Genomic DNA, 23,574 nt, shown 5'->3' on the forward strand with positions numbered 1-23,574 from the left:
GGTTTAGGGTCGTGTCTGATCACTGTGTGCTACTGATTTTGGAACACGCAGCTGTGAGGCCATCTTGCTCAACTGTCTCCCTGTCCCCACAGCCCTGAAAGAATGATAGGCATTAATTTCTCAGACAGGTTGCTCTAGCCACCTTCTTCACTGAGCTCCCTGCTGGAAGGATCCTCTGACTCAAAGCATCCCCGCAGCCACTTCTGCAGGGAACTGTCTCAAATCTTGCTCCCCCAAAATAGCTGGGGATGGTCAGGACCCAGCAAGATCTGTATCACTTTGAGGGCTTGTTGGAAAGGCAGAGGGTCCAGGTGGTGCAACTGCTGTGAATCAGAGTGGGCACTGTAGCCGGTGCCCAGCAGGTTTCTGGGAATGGTTCATGTTTGAGAAGTACTATTAAATATCACAAAGATGCTCACAGTGCTTTCATGCCATCATGCCCTGTCTCCTGATTGAGTTTAGGGCTCTGTGCAAACTCTGTCTCTGGTGATGTAGGCGTTTTATCAGCTTGCTATCACCCTCAGGGTCCACCCTTCCAATGGCACCTGCTACGGTAGAGCCGCACGAAGGCCAGGGTCTCCCAAATGTCCTCTGTGGTCTCACACAAAGGCCTGGAGTTCTGCCTCCCTGAGCATCCACCACTACTGATCCACAGCACAGACCCCCAGGTATGTGGAGACACATGCTTGGGGTAGCTCCCTACAGAAGCTCCCCCCATACAAAGTTAAGGGACTGTGTCTGGGCTCCTGTGGGGTCATCACCATCACCTACTGCCACCCCTCACCCTGTGCTTCCCAGCCTTCCATTCTGAGCTGCAGGAAGGAAAGAGTGTTCCCTTCACTGTGAACACCGGCTGTGTGGGGTCTGGGGTGGTGGAGGTGCTCAAGAAAGGTTTGCTGAATGAATAAAAAAAATGAATGAAGGAATGAGTGAGTGAATGAATAAATGCATACATTTTTACTATTCCTCACAGTATTCAAAATGGCCAAGAATGCATAAAACAGTTAAAAAAAAAAGGGACTCTCTGTCTACTTAAAATTGCATAAAGAATCTATGTTAAATCCTTGGAAATGGCATTTTAATTAAATATATATATTAAAATATATATAATGTGTCTACTAACACACTATTACATAATACATGAGAATATGTCAATTTATGTTCTATGTATGACACATGTAGTATACATATATGTAATGCTTAAAAATATGTATATTAACAAAAATGTAGTATGCATTATATAATATATACAGCATAAGATATAATGTATACTACCTCATACAGATGCATGTATATAGTTTCATCTATTATAAATAGTAAAATTAATATATCATACATTTCATATTTATATTATAAATATAATTTTTTTATATTTTGTATATAAATATAATACATTGTAAATTATAAATGATCTATTAAATCTTTCATTATAGTACTTGTATTTTATATATAAAACAAAAGTATCAATTATATATATTATCAAACCAATATAAATGTGATTATCAACTTATAATACATAACACGTCCTGTGTCTTACATTCCACAAATGACCCGAGTCCAATATCTAAAAAAACTCAGAGCTCAAAAACAGCAGGCACTTGAAGTGTTTGCCACTTTTCTTTATCTGATAATTGGTTACTGTTACCGCAGCACGAGCTTGAGTTGGAGATACCGTCTTCTCTCCCTTACTGGTGGGTTTGGGGCTCTGAAGCTCCCTATCGCCCTTTGAGTCTAAGTTCTGCTGCCTGGCAGCGCCACATTTTCTGACTCTCAACTGTTTCCGTTTTAAGCACGGACTAGTACAAGCGTCTGCCCCTCAGCGCTGTCACAATGGTGAGGGGCACTGTCACGAATGGTGGACAGGGTGAGGAACGCACACATCAGCTCTCGTTCGTCTGAGAGCAATTTCTTGCCTCTTGAGTTTTATGCACTAGCATTCCTGGCTGTTGTCACCTGAAGATTTACTCAAGGCTCTCCGAAAGCTTTAGGGCATTGTTATGTCAGATGCAACGCAAACCCCAGCAACAGGAGATGCGCAGACGTAACAGTAACGAATCCAAGTGTTGCAACTCGGAAAACACCTGTTCCTCGTTACCATGTAGGACTCGCCTCTGCAACATGAGGCGGGTACAACGTCCCCACAATACTGCGCCGCCCGGAAAAGGCAGTCCATCCACTGCCAGTCAAGCATTCCCACTGATAACTTACTAGCTTTTAAAACGAGAAAGACATTTGAAGCACAAAAGTAAATAAAACAGGCCACCTACAAAAAAAAAGAATGGACGCATAATTATTTGCACAAAGCATTAGAAAATACTGTGATATTTTATTATTAAAAATGCTGCTGAAAAGTTTATACATATGTGTCCAGCCATATATATCTTCTATCATTACTTAAGGCAAAATCAAAAACAAAATTGCAAAATTATAATCCAAGAAACCATTAAACCCTGCGTGCCTCTGAAGGTGAAGAATAAAAGCCTAGGAAAGTTTTTTTTTTTTTTTAACTTATTTTTTACTTATTTTTTTTCTCCTTTTTCTTTTTTATAGATAGCAAGTATATTTATTTCTCATAGAACTCTATGAAGACTCTATAACTTCTTTCCATGTAGAAATAGGATATCATTTAAGGGGTATTCAATTGCTTTTGATCACAATCCTCTGTAAAAGCTAAAGTTATTCACTTAACAAGAACGCCTTTTGTGTTCCTTAGCCAAATGTTACAAGCCTGATGCATGACTGTGTATATTGCTAGCAGAAGACAGCTGGAAATACTGAACAAATACCCGAAATCACGTGACAAAAATACGGGGCCGACACTGATGCCAAGCATCACTTCCTTTGTGTAGTTTTGTGGAGAGCCTACTTGCCGTAGCCCAGCTGGGGTAATACATAGCTTGCAGAAATGGCCTGACAGTAGCTTTAGAAAACGATGAATCGGGGACAACTATCTTATCCATGACACCTCTCGCTGCAGGAAAGGGGCGTTTGCTTCCCCAGGTGCAAAGGAGAGGTTGTGATTATGTCACATGTGTATATACAGAGAATCACTCTTCTATTTAAACTGAGAAAAAAAATTCAACAGGATTTCTTGTGCGCCTCCCACACATTCTAAGATCTGTCTTTTCCTAGAGGGCATTCTCAAATACTTTGAGACCCATTACTACCCTTTTTTAGTTCAGGGGTTCCTTTTTCCAACGGTTGTGCAAAGACGCAAGAATGTGGGCCTCTCTTTGCAGAGAATGCTCGACTTAGCAATGACTTTTCAGACTGAGTTTTTAGAAGAAAACACCATCAAGCCCAGAGACAAGACCTTCAAATGTCTCTGGCTCTTATCTCCTGGGGTCGCAACAACTTTGGAAAGACAAAATGTACAGTAACCAAGGTTTTTATTATTTTTTTCCCTTCCACTGTGAGACTCTCAAAATATTCTTTAAGGACAAGTAAAAGGATGATGACACAGGGATAAGGTATCGGAGGGACAAATCTTTGCTCCCCAGGTGGCCAATTTATAAACAGGTGAGTAATTTCCATGTGTCATCTTGATAGTGAAGCCATCCTAACTTCCCAGAAAACCCATGAAAAGCACTTTAAATGTTCAGTCCTTTTTTACTTTTGTGTGTGTCTGTGTTTTGTTTTTTTTTCTCTCTCTCTCTGCAGTATCATTCATCAGCTGGGGACTGACTGATACGCAAGTCCACAGAAAGTATTATTTTCCGACAAGCATATGGTTTATCCCATACATGATATAAAGAATAAAAAACCCTGCTCACTCATACATCAGGGACTGACTGCTTCAACAGAAAAAGGAATGACACATGCCCTCCTTCAACCTGATTAGCTAAGCTGAGCAGGTACTTGAGCAGCCAAAGCCTACTGCAGCTGCTTGGGAACACAGAGCCGTATTTACTCGGCAGGGCACGGCCCCACCAAAGGCAAGCTTTCTTTCCTTTTTGGCAGGACCCAGGGGTGGGAAGCAACTCTTCCTAAACATATTCAGGGAACCAGAGCTACAGAACGAGATCTGTATTTCGTTTTTCCTGCTGTCGCTCTGCGTGTGTGCGCCTCTAATTCAACAACCTTTCAATAGGCTCCACGTCGGGGTGGGGTGGGGGGGGATCCGTCTTTGTGCTGTGACTTCATAAAGGCAAACACACAAAAAATAAAAGTTTTCTAAAACAACAGTCTCCTAAGAATGCTGTCGCATGCGGTTGTGCAACCCAGGAAGGGAAAAGGTCGGTCACATGGACGGTCTGAGTCCGCTGTGTGACACCGCATCCTCCTAGAAATGAAATGCGTCAGAAAACCCCATGTCTTACTTTACCACAAGTAATTAAGAAGAAAATCCTCCTTTGTCCTGGAGGAAACAGAGGTGATATGACTAATGTATATATATATATATATATTTATATACATACAGACGATGGAAAGCACAATTTTGCTAAAAGCTCTTTCAAACTGAAAACACCAATAAAAGCTTGTTTTTCTTTTTGTTTTTCTCTGTGTGTTTTGTGTGTGTGTGTGTGTGTGTGTTTGGACTCACAGCTATATACATTTTCTTTTTTATTTTTACAAAGTTTCTTAAATATAGTTCAGGCTGGCAAACATCTCTTTGCAGAGAACTATATGTGTGTTACTGCATAGTCAGATCTTTTAATAATAAAATTCTACTTTTCCTTCTCTCTGGAGTACAGCTTCATATGCTGGGTAAAAGCCCATACACTCTTTCTTCACTTAAGTAGAGCCATCGGATGTATGGCACAGAAAGACTTTTTTTTTTTTTTTTTTCAATTGTAATTAAAAAAAAAAAAAAATTCAGGTGTCCCTGGTTGAATTCCCAAAGCGTTGGCTTCTAATGTTAGGTTGGAAACATCCAGGTCCTCGAAATGACAATGTCTTAGTCACACTAAATGTCCGCTGGAGTGGTGAAGATCTTAAAGCAGTATTATAACAGCAATGTATACTTTTTCACATTTCATAGGGTCAGAAGTCGATCCTGTAATACTGGGAAATGCCAATGGGGTAGGTCCACAGGGACACGAGAGCTGCCCTTTTGTTTTTTGTTTTTTGTTGTTTTTTTTTTTCTGTCCAAAGTCAGTGGGGATGAAAACCATTCCTTGTGTGGAGATGTCGTTTCTCTCTTACTTTCTCAGATGTGGCGGAGGGGAGGAGAAGGGGGTGGGGGAAGGGAACCGCAAAGCTATACTCTAGTGGTTGAATGTCCATGGGGTAAATTTGTACTGTTTTGTCCTCCACTGAAGGTATTGAACGTGTGCAAAGGCTGCATCCCCGTGAGTGTGTTTGGAATCATGGTGATGGTGTTTGGTGTCATAAGTGGGATGTCGTCCGGGGACCGGCGCAGCGTGAGGGTGTAGTCCGGAGGGCAGGTAAGTCTCAGCGTGTCATGAGCCTGCAGGGACTCACACTCATGATCGTGCTCCAGCTGCTTCATCTGCAGGGACATGATCTCTTCGTTCTGGATGTGAGCGATGTCGTTGGTTGTGTTTCTCTGGGGACTGGGGCGCCTGTGGGTCTCGTGGCGCCTCTTGTCCTTCTTGTAGTAGAGCGCCGCAAAGGCCAAGATGTTCAGGAAGAGGAGAGATGCCCCCACAGCGATGGTGACACTCAGTTCGGTGGAGTAGTCCCGTTTGGTTTCGATGAGGACGGTGGTGTCCTCGGGCCCTGTTTTATGAGGGTCCTTGGAGTGTTTGGGACTGTTTGCGGGAGTGATTGCCGGACGTTTGGTCGTGGGCCAGATCTTGGCAGGAGACCGCCGGGTTCCATAGGGGAAGGAGGTCATGTCGGGAGGAGGGACCTTGGTGGTCGTTGAGACGTACTGGAATATCTCATTCAAGTTGTGCAAGTGGGGGACAAGTTCCAGCCAGAAAGCCACTTTGGTAGCTCGGTAGTGATCCCTCACCCTGGGTTTCAGGCCAATGTGCAGATACAGCTGGTCTTTGGGGTTATACTTGGACCAGGCCACTTCCTCAAAGCGGTTGGGTTTTGTATGAATGAACTTAGTATCCTGAGGGACAGGTTGGTTAGGATCACTGGAGACAGAAAGGAGAAAAAAAAAGAGAAAGAGTTTCACACGCTTCCGCAGGGGACAAGGACATCTCGTCATTAAATTAAACAGCAAATTACTATCAGTTTTCATCACACAGGGTTATCAAAGGGCGCCAAGTACCTGGGCAGCAACATTTTACTTGAATCCAAACAGGGCTACCGTTTGGTCTTTTCCTTAAAATCTCTTCTTACCTTTATTTTGAACGTTAACTCCCGATGGTGTTAGGACATTTTATAACATTTCCACTATTTTTTTCAATGCACCAAATTGTCTTCAACAATGAGAAAGGGAAAAAGAATGTGGGGAAATTTTCAGTAGTTCATGTTAACTACTGTGGAGCCGTACTTCTCAACCAGGGGTGATTCGCCCACTCAGGAACATTTGGCAGTATCTGGAGATACTGCTGGTTGTCATAAATGGAGGGTGGTGTGTGAGTGGGTAGAAGCCAGGGGCATAGCTAAACATTCCTCAGGGTAAGGGAGAGAGCCTTCTGCAGCCGAGAAGTGTCTGGCGGCAATTGTCAGTAGTAGTGGTTGAGAAATCCTGATTTAGTGGCTCTTGTGCAAAAGGGGGCGGTGGGGGGTGGGTGCCATCTCTTTCTTGCTCAAGAATGGCTTCTGAGGAAAATGAATCAATATCGCAGTTTTAACAACTAAAATATGTTAAAAGTCAAGTAAAAACAGACTGTAATTGCACAATGTTAATAGAATTATGCATTCTTTGCTCTCTATATAATCGAACGTCTTTTGAAGTCTGTGTCACGCAAAGATCAAACAATATTGCATTAATTATGAAGTTTGGTATGTTAGTGCTTTTAGTTATGGTGAAGTTAACCTGCTTAGGAGACCTGGTACACAATGCAAGAACTTGAAAGTTTCTGTAGATTTTAGTTGTGCTCGGCAATTACAAACCAAACCACTGTCTTCTTATTTACGTAAGTGCACGGAGGCCAAAGGAGAATCGTCAACATTGAAGGATACTCCGTAAAACATGGCACTTCAAACATCTTTATAGCCAATTCTTTAAAGATAATGGACAACTCCCCAAAGATATCGTATTCTCATTTTTTTTTTCCCTTGGGTTGGTAAAGCAAACTATGAAATGGATTCCATCTTAATGTTCATTTGTTTTGAAAGATGTGCCATCATGCACAGTAAGACACTACCTTGGGGAGAGCACACAATGTGCAGACCAGAAGAACTGGGGCTGTCCAAGGGCAGGCTCTGCTTCACCACATGCTCTAACATCTACCTTCCAGATAGCAATGTATTGGCTGCATTTATGAAGCTGCCTGCAGCCACTGCCTATTTGCTTCCATGACAGAAAGCTGGGGACCACCTGGTTCTACTTGAACACCTCAAGTCTGCAGATCTCCATGCTTCGTGCATGATGCAAACAATATACTTGACCAACAGGTACAAAACTGTTTCCACGCAGCTGTGAAATCTTGAGATAATCTTAAGCTTTTCTTGGCCCGAATGGACTCATCCACAGAATGGATTAGAATGTTGGAATTGGAAGTGATGATGGTTAAATAATTGCTACAAAGTGCCTGGCTCGCAGTAAGCTCAGTAAATGTTATCCCCTTCTGCCAAAATGTAAAGTAGAATGTCTAAAAATTACTCAGAGAGAGAGAGAACTGTGTAGTAATATACTGTATGCACCCACAGTATGTACAGTTTATTATATACTGTATAGCATGGCATATGCTGTATATATTATATACAGTGTATCATCTATACCACAGTATATATATATATACTATATATAGATATATGTTGTATAAGATATACTGTATAACAATATATATGGTATACTATACACCACATATAGTATATGTTGTATAAAAGTATCCTGTATTCCTAGTATATACCACATACTACATACTGTATACTATATACATATATGATTATATATGTGGTATACAAAGAGAAATTTTACCCCTTAACCAAATATACATTAGCTGCCATGCTTTTATCTTAAACATAGGATGAAAAAAATGAGATATAAATTATAGGTCCTAATGTTACATGCTTTCTTATTTATGTGTTCATTTATAAACATGAACATATTTAAAAAGAATCTGCTTTCATTTCTTACTTGAAACATTTTTATGTTCTAGAAAAATGTTGGATTCAATATAGCACCCATGTTTCTTTTGAGTCACATTCCCGTTAAATTTTTGATAGATTCCTATTTGATTGGAATCTGCCAGGGAAACGGCTGTCATTGATTTTTATTGTTCTGAAAGCGAGGCCAGATGGGGAGATTCTTACTATTATTCCATTGATCTGATTTCATTGAATTGGGTCTATTAGCTGTGTAGACCTTTCATTTAGAAGAGGTCATCTGTGAAACAGAGTGTTCTGTTCCTCTGGGCTGTTAGGCTATTTTTGATGGAATTCTGTGTGCATTTGAAAGGTAAAGAAACACATTTATTCTGTTCTCAAAGAATCGAGCAGAGGATTTTGAAAATCCAGATAAGTAAGCATTCGGCTGATATGATCTATCTATTAAAGTTCTTGGAGATGCACACTCAGGAGCCTTAAACCACGATAAACTCACAGAGCTTCTGAAAACCCATCGTTTTGCTTTGTCAAACACTCCAAAGACAGTAGGCTCACTCGGTGGAATATTAGGGCCTTGCATTTTGGGCGCCCCTTCAGGATGTGGTCTGTTCCAATTCCCATGAGCAAAATTGAAGATTGCAATGAGTAAAGATGGACAGAAACAGACGTATGTTCCTTCTCCTAAAAGCTTCAATGTGTATCCCCATGCATGTTTCCCTACACCGAACACATACATTTTCACCTGCTGTATATCATTTGAGGTCACGCTGGCAGTGGATATAATTAAAAGCATTCCTAAGGTCTTGTGGTTCATTTTCTTTGAGAGAGACAGATAATGTGATTTCTCTAAAAATACCAGTGAACTCTGTAATATGCTCCTGTCAATCATATAGACAGGGGTCCCTACACGTAAAACAATGTAGAAGCTGTTTGCTACTAGGGCGTGAAAAGAAATCTAACTCAGGTCACCAAGACAATGTGCTCAGTGACACACCACCTAAAAAAACAGGTGGAGATACTCACTCAGCTTAAAACACTTTTTGGCAAGAGAAGGTCCCTTTTCCAGCCAGTCTTATGCAGCAACTCTCTCTAAGCCATCATCCTAAAAGGCCTCTTTCCTTCTTTTGGAAAAGACTTTGCAAAGGCCAAACATAAATTAAACACAGGATACCAGCAAATCAAAACATGGCGATGGCATCTGAAACACGCACACAGCCACGTCCTGAGAACACAGTCGAAAATGGAAATTTCTGTCGCTTTCCTTGGCCACCACAGACCTGTCTTTCCATCTCTGCATTCTAACAGCATTTGAGGTGCTCGATACTTAACGTGTCATTTCATCATGTAAAGCCTTGCTTGTTGTCATAGGTTTATGTTCCCTTTTATTTCACTTCTTCCCGCAATGAACTCAGTTGAATTCACCGATTCCTGATCCCATGAGCACCTGGACTCTTGGGCCAAGCAGGTTATTCCCCAGGAGATGTTAACAGCGGGGACAGATTTTAGTTCTTACAATCCTTGGAATTTAGTTTTAATGTTTCCTTGACATTATTTCTCATTTAGCAACACTCTCCAGGTCAGCCTTATTTTTGCATAATTACATAAAGTGTTGGCCTCCACTGTCCTTTCTCAGTGTCGTTTTGATTTAGTCTCTGAACCTGGATGTTGAAATAGCCTCCTGGCTCCAAAGGAATCCTCTGTCCTCCCTCACTTTGGCCCTCTGTCTCCTCTTCCTTTCTTCTATAGTTCCCAGTGAACATTCCCACGATCATTTTTTTGTGCTCAAGAAAAAAACGAAAAAAGGTCGGCACATCAGATGTATGTGATTTAAACCTTGACGTAAAGGCAGCGGTGTTAGCTTTGGGACGTCCCTGACCATTGAAGCAGCCCCCGGGTTCATGCAGGGCTGACGATGCCACGATCCTATTTACAATAAATTCCTAGTTAGAAGCCTCCTCTCAAGCCCTTCTTGTCCACTGACAAATACTGACAAATAACCTGAATTCCTAGACTCCACCCATCAGCCCAATCCTGGCACACAAAGTTCACAGGGACTTCTTCTAAGGGTGATGTGAGTCATTCCAATGACCTTGCTGAATGATTTAAGAAAGCTCACTGCGTCAATATTCCTAAGGATCTTTTACAGAGAGGCTCCCCAGAAAACTGCACAAACAGAAAGAGCCCCCGATTTCTCAGCTGGATGGCCAAGCTCTTCGTCCATCATGTAAACTCTGTTCTACATCAGTGAGATGATGTCTACCTGCGGTTGCAGACTCCGCATAGATGAGAGAGTCTTCCAGTCTCAAGTCCTTGACGGTCTGTTCAGCTATCTTAGCACCTTTTTGACAGCTAAGAGCATCTTAAACACACAGCACCCACAGCTACATGAATACATGTGATAGGCGATTAATCCCAGGCCACTTTACGTCTCCATGTCTGTATTGTGCAAACAGAGGCATGCACCACAGGCCGCACGCAAATTGATCTTAGGAAATAAGAGTTACGGCATTTGAAAACACTCCATAGCAGCACATTGCACTTTCAGTCCTGGCTCAGTCTTTGATAGGGCGCTGGTGAAAGTACCCAGTGGGTGCGTGCAGTCTGCTACCATCTCATGACATAGTTAATTTTCTTTCTCTCTCTCTCTCTCTCTCTCTCTGTTTTTTTAAACAAGAAACATCCTCCACAGAGCCTTTGACAGGCAAGAAGAGCTAATGAGAACTGAATGGCTTTATTAGGATTTCACCATTGTTATAATGGTTTAGGTAAACGGATGATGAATGATACTAGCCTTCCACTTAAGAAAATCATACAACGTTTATTTCCAAAACACGTAAGGGGAGAAAGAGTATGTGCTTTTAGCAAAAGTAATGACGGCGTGTTCACATATTAAGTAAAGAAGGGTGTGTCTGGATGCTGGCGGCGTGAATGGGGTGTGGCTATGGTTTGGGAAATACCTGTGTCAGGCTCTGAACTTCCAAGAGAATGAGAAACTTTGCAAGGCCAGGCACAGTTCAAAGACACAGCTGGGCATGGATCTGCCTTTTAAAGCAGTTATGAGTTGAACTGTGTCCCCTCAAATTAAGATATGCTAAACCCTACCCCAGATAGCTTAGAATGTGACCTGATTTGGAAAGAGGGTCGTGGCAGATGTAATTAGTTAAGATAAGATGAGGTCATCTTGGAATACGATGGACTCATAAACCAGTATGATTGCTGCTCTTATAACAAGACAGCCATAAAGACAGACACACAGGGAGCCCACCATGGGATGCCAGAGACAGAGACTGACGATTGAGCCGCTAGCCACACTACTCTGAAATCACCAGAAGCTAAGAAGGAGTCTGGAAACATTCCCCTCCAGGCTTTGGTGGGACACTGGCCTGGCCAATCCCTTCATTTTGGACTTCTAGCATCCGAAACAGTGGCACAATAAATTTCTGTTGTTTTAAGCCACACTGTCACTGGTAGAGTGTTACAACAGCCCTAAGAAACTAATAAACAAGGGTAACTTAAAAATATTTGCTGACTTGACTTCAACCACCTTCTTGGCGAACAGAGAACCTCTCTGTGATAAGCAAGCATCTCCCTCAAACGTCTGTATCTTTTCCTTTCCCTCAGTGCCCCCATGTTAGCCTTTCTTGGAATAAATCAGCCAAGTCTGACAGGGCAAAGGGCTATCTACCCGATGTTTATACCTGTTTGCCACTCGGCACACATGCCATGCTGTTGCTAACCCCCAAACATACGGAAACTGCTTTGCACCAAATCCTGTTTGGAATCATACAGCATGACATCAGCTATCCCCCTAAGCAGTGAACCCTCAGTAGCCCCAAATCCTTCCACAACAGCTGCATGGGGATGGTTGAGGCACTGCTGGGCTTCTGCAAGCATGGTAGCCGCCCTCCAACAGTCCATGTTCCACGGGAGGGGTTACCCATAATGTGGGGGGCTGGGAGCATCCTCATTTTTAACTCGGTACAAGAAGCTCAAGGTTCATGACAGGAGCACACATAGGTAGAACAGAATGGTACGTCATTCATTTCCACAATTCAGCTATCAGCCAAGAGAAAATGGAAAGGTGCCGTGACATCGACAGCTTTTTAAGATGTTCAGCCTTTTGTCTCATTGCAGAGAATCTGCGACATAGAATATGGGTGGATATCCTGTTGCCTGTGTGGTCCCTATACACTGTCCACTCCATGTAGCCTTTGACCTTTCCTTTGAGATTATATATTTACACACACACATATATATGAAATATGTTTGTGAAATAAATAGATAGAAATGATTTTATGTATAATTGAATAAACATATTTGTAAATATATGCATAATTTATGTGTAAACACATGCATGTTTATGTACATATATAGGTAAATATAGGTACACATTTACATACATAAGTATGCATGTATGTGTATAAATCTATGTGTACACATGACTAGATGAGCAAATTGTGTGTATATGCCTACATCTCATAACTAGAGATATACTGTGTATACTACATGTGTACATATTATACACATATAGCATATATTTGTACATATTATACACGTATGTGTAGTATATGTATATATGTGTACATATACATTTATATGTACACATATAGTATTATTCTATAGTTATTGGATTTATTTCATTCCTGTGGCTACATAATAAGCACCATTTGCTATGCAGCACTTGTGTTTTGATAACCCGCTTGTTTTCCAAATGAAACAAGGTCCTATTTAGATTTGAACTCTGGGATCACCTTTCAACAGAACTGAAAAATATGCACCACGGGGTAGGAAATGGAATTTTTGATATGCCACTCACACACTAGTAAAAATTGGTTTTGACAGAAAAAACAGTTTAGGGACAAAGAAACGAGGTCCCTGTAGAAGTTGGGGAAACATGCCTGTGAAGTGTGCGTGCATGTATCCTGGAGTCTATTGGCCATGGAAACACTGACATGGGGGAACCCAACAGCTAGGGGTGGGGGGCAGGTCATAACGTGATAAAGAGAACATACCCGGTTTTGGCGAAGTTCGTCCAGTAGGTCATGACCACTGCGCTGAGCATGACGTCGTTCTTGGAGAAGTTACAGCTGAAGAGCTCAGTGGGGCCGATCATGGGGATGCCGAAGACGTAGGGGACTTCGTCGCCGTGGGCCGAGTCCGCCCAGCTGGGCTTCATTTCACTTTGGCAGTGGTGGTAGAAGGCATAGAAATATGTGGGAGAACCATACTGAGCGTGCAGATCCGCCGTGGCCACAGCGGGGGCCACCCACTGGTGGTCAGTAAACAGAGCTACCAGGGTTTTCCTTCGTGTTTCGGGGTTTTCTTTATCTGCCCAGTCCGTGTACATGAACTTGATGGTCTCCCGCAAGGTGTCTTTGCCCTCTGGATAGCCGTAAAGGTTGTCCACAAAGTTGGACACGGAGAAGTCAAAGTCGTTGGGTGTCACGCCATCTTCATTGTCCACGATGCCGTCCACGAACTTCAAGCCCTCCCCTTGATTGACGCCGAGCATGATGTCATAATTGAGGAACTCCCCCTGTTCCATGAGGATCTGAGGGTCATCTGGGATGACATCCCCATCAATGACAGGCCCAAAGGAGATGTGGTAGGTGGCCGGGGTGATGGTCTGTTGAATGAGCTCTTTGTAGTTCTTATTCCGAAGGCATTCTACCATGTCCGTGGTATCCAGCATGTTGCATCCGACTTTATCTGCCAATATCCGAGTGTACTTGGCAGGCTGGTAGTTCACTGCCCAGCTGGACAGGGCGGTCCCACTCTGGATGACTGCCTTCTGGAACAGACCTGCAGGTGCAAAATTGTGGACATGCAAATGAAAGTCCGAAAGACAGAAAAGCAGCTTTTACTGCGTGGAGAAGGCTCCGATTGTCTCTCAGGCATGTGAATTTCTGCTAACAGTGGCATTCAGCTCTTTCACTCGTTTTCACTCATTTCCATCTCATTCTGTCTCCACCTCCCACTCCCACTGGACACTGGTTTTACGGGATGTTCTTATATATACACACTACACACACAAGTTTACAAAAACGAAACTACATTTGCACTTTAGCTGTAGGAGTAAAAAACGTGCAAACTCTTTATCTTTCCATCCTCTTTAGGGTAGTGTTAACATTCCCATCGCCAGATACTATATATGAATAAACCCTTTCAGAGTAATCAAACCCACCGTTCCTTAAAAATATGCTTTGTGCCAAGAAAAGGCATTTTGCCTCAGTGGCAAAACCAGGTACCACTTCATTACAGGGGGGAAAAAAAACCCACTCAAATTGATTTCAGAACATAAATGCAGGATGTGGTATTTCCATTTCCATCCTTGCTCGAAGGGAGACACTAAAATTTTACAATGAAAATCAATTAACGTAGCTATTCCTAAAGAAATCCTCATGTGGATGTCCAACTAAAACACACTTTTAAAAAATCATTAGTGTCACAATGGCACCCATTCAAAGTCAAGATGTTTGCCTAATTTATTCTGGCACGTTTTAAAAACACATCTGTTTGGTGAGGAACTTGAGAAATCCGTCGCAGTTGGAGGAGCAAACTACAAGGAGTAAAATTCTGTTGCCGAAAATGTTGTATTTGATCAGTCTCATACATGGAGGTTCAGAAGTCAACCAGCAGTAACCTTTACCTACTACAAAATAACAGAGGCTGGACTATAAAATGATAGCATTCTGTTTCTTATCTCTTCCTGCCATTTCCTTGAATTGCAGCATCATCTAGCTCTGACGCCTTAGATGAGTTGCCGGAAGAATAAAGCATTCATTGGGGGCCCCCGAGGTTCATGCCCTGTCGACTTTTAAGGTCATGGAAGCAATCAAGTATGAGGAAAACATGATTGCAATCAGGGAGATGTGATTCCAAAGATTGGATGATTGCCTAAAGATGACACAGAGGGCTGAGACTTTAAATTGATTTGGCGTTGTGCAATACACCCTCAAAGCCCTTCGGGGGCCCGTCTCCCAGCATTGATAATTCTTTCCGAAATGAGCAAGTCTGGACTTGTGAGTCTGACTTTAAAGATTAATGTTTGGTAACACCGTGAAGAAATTAGGTCGGTATGTGACCTCCTGCAAATCATGCATTGATAGTATCAGAATTAGAAAGATTGTGGTAGAAGTTACATTTTTTTTTGGTTTTCCTCTTATAACTATTGGTCATGATCGAGGTAGGCATGTTTATATATTTGTTTCTTAGGGAAATAATATAACCCCTGATCAAACTCAAAAAATTGAATAAAGAAAAAAAAATCACCTCTAAGTCACACTATAAAATACAGGTTATGTTGGGTTTTAGGATAATTTCTTCTTGACTATTATGTCACTATTGCTCTACTTCATATAATATATACATACACTGTATATACAATATATACATAGCTTTTACACTGTGTTTCCCAAGCTATTGTGTGTCTTTACCATGAACTGTAAAACTAACCCTCATTCCTTTGAGTAGACACACATGTTCTTTATCACTTTCTGGTCTTTTAAAACTCTTAGCTTTCCCATACCATTCTTTGCTATGATGATAATGTGGTGAATGCCTTTCTGAGAACATTATTTTCCACGTGTATGTTGATTTCGTTAGACTGTAGTGCTCAAACTGGAATTCCTAAGGCCAAGAGTCCCGGTATTTTTGTCATTCTTATAGATTGCCGGGTTGCTCTGAAAAGGGCAGACTTGCAGATAATCAGCCACGCAGGGGATTGTCGCTGAGGAGAATCTCTTCTATCTGTTCATTTGAGTAAATAGCATTCTTGCCTAGTTAGTGTTGGCATCCACGTATTTGATTCCAACTGGAGATGGCCCTGACTACCTTCTACATTGAGAACTGTGACTATCATCAATAAAGAAAAGGAAAGTCTAAATATTTCTAAAACGCTGTAGGTATCAATATTACCAGTCATCGGATCATTTATTTTTCTTTTTCTTAAAATAAAGGGTCAATGCAAACACAAGCCTTTAATCCCAGCTCTCCTTAGCCATTGTGGAATAATGGAAGGACTTGTCATCTCTGATTTGACGAATGACTGTTGCTTATGTGGTTTCCTGGACCCAGCATCCTATTCAGATGTCATAGGATCGTAAATGTTAAGGCTCATTAGGAAACTGAACATCAGCTTATCAAATCGGTGCCTAGAACTGCTTAAATTTTCTCCTAAAGCCTGCTGATGTGAAGTCCAACGATACAAGTTCAAAGGGGACACGTGGTTGGTCTGTAAAATACCAGTCGGGGTGATGGAGAATTTCCTGATAACTTCTCTGGTCAGAGATTCATGGATCCATTATTCACCATAAATGACTGAGACTACAATTGGCTCTTTTCCTAATTCCCTCTAGGTTTTAACAGCTAGCTACTTTTTAGTAGCTAAAGAACAGTAATGGGAATAGGTTTGAGTTAGGTCTGTGAAGTGTGGTTTTTTCCCTGGTTCTGTCACCTGCTGTGTGACCTTACACAGGTCACACAACCTCTCTGAGCCTCAACTTTCTTTTCTATAAATGACAGTCTTGGATGAGCTTCAAGGTCCTCTTCTGTGCTGCAGTTCTTTGATTCTAGGGTGTTAGAATTCTACACAATTTTAGTTTATTTGAAAGTTACTTTTATTATTTTTTTACCTTTTGACCCCTTTTTAAGAGTTTTCAAAGAAAAAAACAATTCCTTTAAAGTTTCAAGTGCTTGTCATGTAAATGGTTCAAATAGGCATGGGGCGTTTCTTAGACCAACCGATGGTACAGAGGGAAATAGAACACAGCCTTGATGGTTTGGGTCATTATTATGAGTAATCGTTTGCACTTTGAGAAGCTAGCCAGGGCTGAGTTTCCCTGTTTTTGTTAGTTTGTTTCAGAGGAGATTCAGGAAGTTATCAAAATGCCAAATCCATCCAGTCTCTGTTGACGTCTCCCTAAAATCCCTCATCTGCTCTTGCTCGGACCCCCTGTCACCGGTGGAAAAGAGGGAGATTCCCTCGAGATGATTTGGATCAAGGAATGACACTGAACGCCACGTGGCCACACGCATCATTTATACAAAATCCACAAATCTGTATCCATTCCCCACAAAATGGTTTCTCTTTTAGAGTTAACCTTGCCCAAATTGAAATGGGAAGCTAATAAAATACAAATAGTGGACCGAATAAAGTCAGCAAGGCGAAGCAAGCAAAGGGTTGGCCTTTCTAAAGAAGTCATTTGGCTCCAAGGGCCGTCACCAACCTCCAAGGGTCATAATTTAAATGCAAAGAAATATTGTTCACATGGAAAGACAGAGTTAAATGGAGAGATAGTGGCTACATGTCATTTGGGGGATGATCGGTGAGGTGTCAGGAGAGACCCCGGGCGACCCCGCCGTGCACATGGAATCCGATCTGTGTGTTCACTGCTCGGCCCTGGGGGTCGCCGGCCCACCCCTGGGACACCCTTCTTACCTTCTGAGTAGTGTGACAAGGTCAACAGGCTGACACAGGAGGCCCCGGCACCTGAGCCGAAGATGGTCACTCGCTTGGGGTCCCCACCAAAGGCACCCACATTCTCCTCAATCCACCGTAACGCTTGGATTTGATCCAGGAGCCCATAGTTGCCTTTTGCCGCCTGGTCACCGGTGCTTAAAAACCCTATAGGAGAACACAGGACATGTAGATTGTCAACCGTGAGAAGCACACAGACATCACCGCTTCCTTGAGACTGTACCTGGGGCTTTCTTTTGTTCATTCTTCACCCTCCTCCCTGTAAAAAAAAGCAACAGCGTGCAACATTTTTCATGGCAGAAAGCATTCTATTATTGTAAATAATAGTATCATGGTTATTGTTTCTGTTGACAGGATGATAAAACATGTCATCTGTGGGTTTGAATGGGGCTGACATACAAGGCAAAATCAATCTAAAATATTTACAACATGTGACAATCCCAGAGACTATAAATTTTACTAGATGCAAGTTACTGTTCTCATGTACATGTGGGTTTTTATTGGGAAAATGAAAAAGACTCCTACGACATGTTTCTCAGGGAGAAAGAGAAAGCGTGCATGTCTTGGGGGCAGGAATCTGTGCATAAGGTTGTGACATGTATACAAAAGCAGTACAGGTCAGCTTTCCCCCCTCTGAGTTCATCATGAATATTTTAATTTAGTTCCTTTTAATGCTAATGTTTCAAAGGAAATGACAGACATCATGAGATCCCTCTTTCACTTAGTATGCACCTCTACGTTTCTATATAGGAAAATATACTAGTCATACACAAAAACTTGTCATTCTTTCATCTCAGACAGAAGCCAATGCATATTCAAATCTCCCCAACTGTCCCTAAAACGGCGCGAGCTGGTACAAGTATTTTAAAAAGAGAGAGGACTCTGCACCTTGAAGAGCTCGATTCCATCAAGGCGTCAGACTTCATTCCTTCTTTGAAGCTGCAAATGGTGCCATTCGAGCATTTCTTGTCGCAAAGTGATCAGTTTTAGGTATCGATCTCGGGCCCTGTTTCTCTCATATTGTCAAAAGATCTTGATGTGGGAAAACAACATTGACTTTCCTAAGGAGTCTGGAGTCATTCTGCAAACAGACGGATACGCTCCTACTCAGATTCAAAGCTAGGACTGTTTTTTAAAGCATCCGCCGCATTCAATTCACTGCACAAACTGTCATCCAAGTTTATGACCAAATCTGTCTTGGATAAGTCTTCTGAAAAAATAAAAAACCAAAAAAACAAAGGAAAAACAAGACATAAAACATGCTTGCCAATTCACATTTTTATTCGTCTCTCCTTCAAACACCCAATTAGGGTATTTCCCGGTTCTGCAGCATCCCTTTTATTGATTGCATGGACCACGCCATTCAGTCATTTCAGTGAATGCCTATCAAGTTCCTTTGCCATCCGCCTGCTGCAAGTGTTGATATGAAGACAGACTCACTCAGGCTCCAACATAACACACAAGGGCGACAGCAACCCAAGGCTCCAGAATGCTGGCTTCTTAGACCTGAAAGTAAAGGATGGGGTCCAAGCCTTTTCCCTAAGCATCTGCGAAAAATGCAACAGGCGTCAGAAAGGCACCAGAGATGCACAGCCTGGCTCAGAGGAAAGCAGCCAGAAGGGGTTTTTCTGGGTCTAAAATTACAGTTGGGACTCCCAGTCAGCTGCATGTCCCAACAAGGCTGTATGCTTATGGCACTTCCCACAGCCCCAGGCCTCTGAAGAGTCCACAAGGACCCCGATGAGATTAGCCAGGATTAGCGGGACTGTGCAGAGGCCACCAGCCCCTCCCTTATTTAATTAGCAATTACTGCGTGGTGTTTCCTGCCAGGGAGGGTTCTGCGGCTGCCTTATTCATCACTCAACCCCTGAACACGGTTTCTCATAAAAGGAATCGCACTTGGGTTGGGAGAAAAGCCCCTTTCATGAGGCTGAAATGGGCTGATAATGGCAGTTTGCGTGCTGAGTAACAACCGTTAAGACAGGCTTCCCTTCCCCCCATTAGGGAAAGAGGTGATTAAGTACTAAAGGCTCCAGTAACTTTCTGGCAGGACTGGTCTCTGCCAGGTCCCCACCACCTCCAACCGGCTCTCCCCCTGCTCACACCTCTCCCAAAACGACCCGTCTGCTTATTCCCCTTCCCTGCAGGAGCATAAAGATTTGCAACCTACGGTAAATCACGAGCCTTTATTAAATCACGCTCCCTCCCTCGCCAAACGTGCCTGGGGGAGCCAGGCTAATTAATATTCCAGGCCCTGGCAAATCCTGGTTCCCCTAACAGCATCCTATTGAGTGAGAGGTTTGATCTTTCGATTCTGAATTCCTTCCAAAGGTCCTGAGGGGAAACAGCTCTCCATGCATCTCTGAAGTTTAGCAAATGAACATGTTTCTGTGGTTTTTTTTTTTTTTTTTTGGAGGGGGAAGCTGGTGTTTCCATAGTTTCTGCCACGGAATCTTCATTTACTTCAGCCTCCAGGGATTTGTGATTTCCTCCTCTTTTAATTTAAACGTTCGACGAGGCAGATTTTCCACTGCAGGTACAAGCAGGCAAGCCATTTCATTTTCTCTCTGAGAGCAGGTTCCTTTACGATGCTGGTGAGAATAGGGTGTTTGATGTAATGGAGATTTAAGACGTGTCTGGGTTTGATCTCATGGAGTTCTATGAACGCCTACACGATAGCAGCCAATCAATTTGCAAACAGACACACACCGTTATGCAGGATGGGCACTGATGGAAGTGCCCAGAAGTCTGTCCCCAGCGGCACGGAGCACATAACTTTCCATATAAGCTGTGGACACGTTTATGGGAAGCAGCCCTTTGGCGGGCTAAAACCAGAGATTTTCAACAAATGACTGCTTTCATGGACAAGCTCTCTGGGCTCCTTGAAGCCTTTCAGCTGATGAAACATTTGGTTTCTGAGATTTACTGTCTCTGACGTGAAGCTGGTAAATCAGTCATGCGTCCCCCCACAGCTACCCACTGAACAACGAAAGGGGCCATTGGCACTCAGACACAGTAGTGACTTAGACTGATGAAGTTTGCATTCAAAGCCATGGGAGGAAGCACAACAAAAATATATACAACAGATAGACACACATACAAGAGATATGCTCAGTTGTTGTGTGGTGGTTTTAAAATATGGTTCATGCAACAGATGCCCGAAAACAGACATCGTATCCCCCGCCCCCCCGCCCCCCACCGGCTCCCCACTGCCTGTCACATCAAATGAGTATCATGTAAAAATGGTCCTACCATTGCTGGTAGAACAGACAGTTTAGCTGGAATAGTTTAACAGACGAGAACAGAATAATTAAGAAACGCAGCAGGATCAGATTCGCCAGCTCTTTTATTCATCTTTAACAGGACTTTAAAGCTGACATTCATTTTCTTTTAGGAGATAATTCATTACCCAAGCATGGCACACACTTTTTTTGGCAACGTGAACCAGAAGACAGTTACTAAGTGAACATAGAAAAAAAATCTTTAACATTTTTTGATGTGTGAATTCACCTGTACTTAGTACAATTTAGAGTTTCAACTCTCTGTTTAAAAGACTTTGGTGTATATGCTTGTACCTACAGAGCATACATATAGAATTCTCTTAGAAATACAGTTGAGACTAAATTAGTTCTTAATTATATATATATATTGTATATACACACACAGATATGCATACATATACCAATGTGTGTAGTTGCATGCATATATGTCTTAATGGGTAACTGCAAGAATGTATGTATGTACGTGTGATTTATGTATCTATTTCTATGAAATAGATATATGTAATATACATATAACTACAGAGTAGCATTAGGATTTGCAATATAGGACAAATCATTAGATTTCATTAACTCATACCACGTCCCCTTTATCGATGTATGTTTATATACATTCATTCCATTCCATTTAATGGAGAAAAAGGAAAAAGAAAGCATTTAAATACAAATTCTTCACTGAGAATAGATGGAATTTATTTTAGGTCCCATAAATGAGTCTGGAAATAAATCTGTAATTAGAATTACAGCAGAGGTAAAAAAAATGAGTTTCAGCACAATAAAAGCCAATCTATATTTTTTGATGTTTCTAGGAAACCATTTACTGGGTGCATTTATTACAACGGGAAATGTAAGTTTTCTCACTGGATGCAATGATGATTTAACAAAAGGGTGTATGGGATGGGAGGGAAGAAAAGCTATATATCCAAATTCTGTAGGTCTGATAGGTAAAGTCAATTGAAATTTAATGTCTCTATTTTCACTTTTTTTTTTTTTTACTGAAAAATGACATGGGTAACAACAACTGGCCATTCTTGTACTGTATTTGATTATCACATAACTAGTGCACGGAATCCAAGCCCATTTCCTGTGTGAGTAGAATAAATCCAAGACAATTACGAAGCATGTATGATTTCTATAGTGTGGGGTTTCCAAACTGGGGGCCCCTTACCATATCAATGGGGTTCTTCTGCCAGTGTTATGTTCACATAATACATTATATTCTCCACATAGTTATTTAGAATAAGGCTGCACAAGATTTTTTTTTTTAACTACTTTTAGTTGAAAGCACATGAATTCACATTATACAAAATACAAAATAATAAACACAGTCCATTTGTTACACACTATAGATCAAAATGTGAGGCATCATTGTGACATATGTTTAATGATGACACAACTTTGTCAATGTCCAATCTGGAACCAAATCCTGTTTAAACCAACTTTAGATTCTTTTCAAGGCAAACACCTCTTACTCTTCTTGAGATTTGTTGATGACTAGCATTCAAATCGCTGTCAGATCCTTTCAGTTTATTTGTAGCTTGTTTGTTTGGTTTATTAAATAGCTATTATTAAAAAAAAAAAGTGAATCCTCTCCCCAGGGCCTGAGATGAGACCCCCAACTCACTCCCTCATCCTTTTTGCTTCCTGCCCATTTCTGTACCATCCATGTGCTTCTCAAAGTATGTAAGTGGCCAAAACTCATGAATATGAAAACTTGAATTTCTCTGACCCAGAAGTTCTATTTCCATTAAAAACAATCTTTGAATGTAGAAAAATAGCCACCCAAGATCTACAACTCTTAGAAGGACTGCTAATTCTGAAATCAAGGGATACCCGCAATCTACACATCTATGAAAAGCAGATGATTTTGTGTGACATCTATAATAATAATGGGAGGCTCTTCCCTGTTATAGAATGACAAGGACTATTCATAAAATGTGTGGATGTAGAAACGTACCTAAGATCTCACAAGAGAAATCACTGCATTGCTGTATCCCAGCTCATACGATCCCCATTCTTATTAACATCACAAAATGGGTGTGTAAGATAGAAACTGAAAGGAAATCAAACTTGTGAGTAGCATTTATCTCTAAGAATGTGGTTAGAGGTGATTTTCACACTTGATTTTAAATATGTCTACATTTTGTTCCAATTTATAGCCACGTTTTCAGCACACACAAACACACACACAGCAAGTATGTTTTAAAGTAAAATTCTTTAGTGGGACTCCCCAGGGCCATCACTTGCAGGCCCATGTGCACACCCCTGGCCATGCCCCTGTGTGTCGCCTTTCGCCTACGCAGCTACCACACTACTTCTTACCTGCACTCCACGTGTGCTTTGCATTTCTTGATCTCTCTGCATTTTTACAGGCCGCCACCTGCATCTAGGATGTTCTTCACAGGGCTGCCACGGGCCTGTCAACTGCCTCACTGCCTGGAAGCACCTGCCCCCCTGCAGACACGGCCCCATGGCAGCCGCAGTATTTGCTCATGGAAGCAGGGCCACCTCCAGACCAACCTGTCACCTCCCTGGTCCAAGGTCTCAAGCAGGAATTAGCTGCGCACACAGGGGCCCTGTCCCATCGTGCCTCGGCATCTACAGTGAAGCCGTGGCTACGTCATGCAAGATCTCAAAGCCCCACTTTTCTCAAATGTGGAATTGAGGGGGGAAGCGGAGCCG

At 42.0% G+C, this 23,574-nt stretch overlaps 1 protein-coding gene across 8 annotated transcripts in view; it reads right to left on the bottom strand.

Annotated features, from left to right (window-relative positions):
* Nucleotides 1-2,306: 2,306 nt before the first annotated feature.
* Nucleotides 2,307-23,574, bottom strand: part of NLGN4X (neuroligin 4 X-linked) — a 245,029-nt gene continuing 223,761 nt past the window's right edge. For all 8 annotated transcript variants that reach the window (XM_037013494.2, XM_037013493.2, XM_073227304.1 and 5 more), the window contains 3 exons: nucleotides 17,576-17,761; nucleotides 13,149-13,938; nucleotides 2,307-6,050 (listed from right to left, as the gene is read on the bottom strand). In XM_037013494.2, coding sequence (XP_036869389.2) covers nucleotides 5,201-6,050; nucleotides 13,149-13,938; nucleotides 17,576-17,761 — 1,826 coding nt within the window. In that variant the 3' untranslated portion in view covers nucleotides 2,307-5,200. The remainder of the gene's footprint in view (nucleotides 6,051-13,148; nucleotides 13,939-17,575; nucleotides 17,762-23,574) is intronic.

This window comes from Manis javanica, chromosome X, assembly GCF_040802235.1.
Source record: "Manis javanica isolate MJ-LG chromosome X, MJ_LKY, whole genome shotgun sequence".
Classification (NCBI taxonomy): domain Eukaryota; kingdom Metazoa; phylum Chordata; class Mammalia; order Pholidota; family Manidae; genus Manis; species Manis javanica.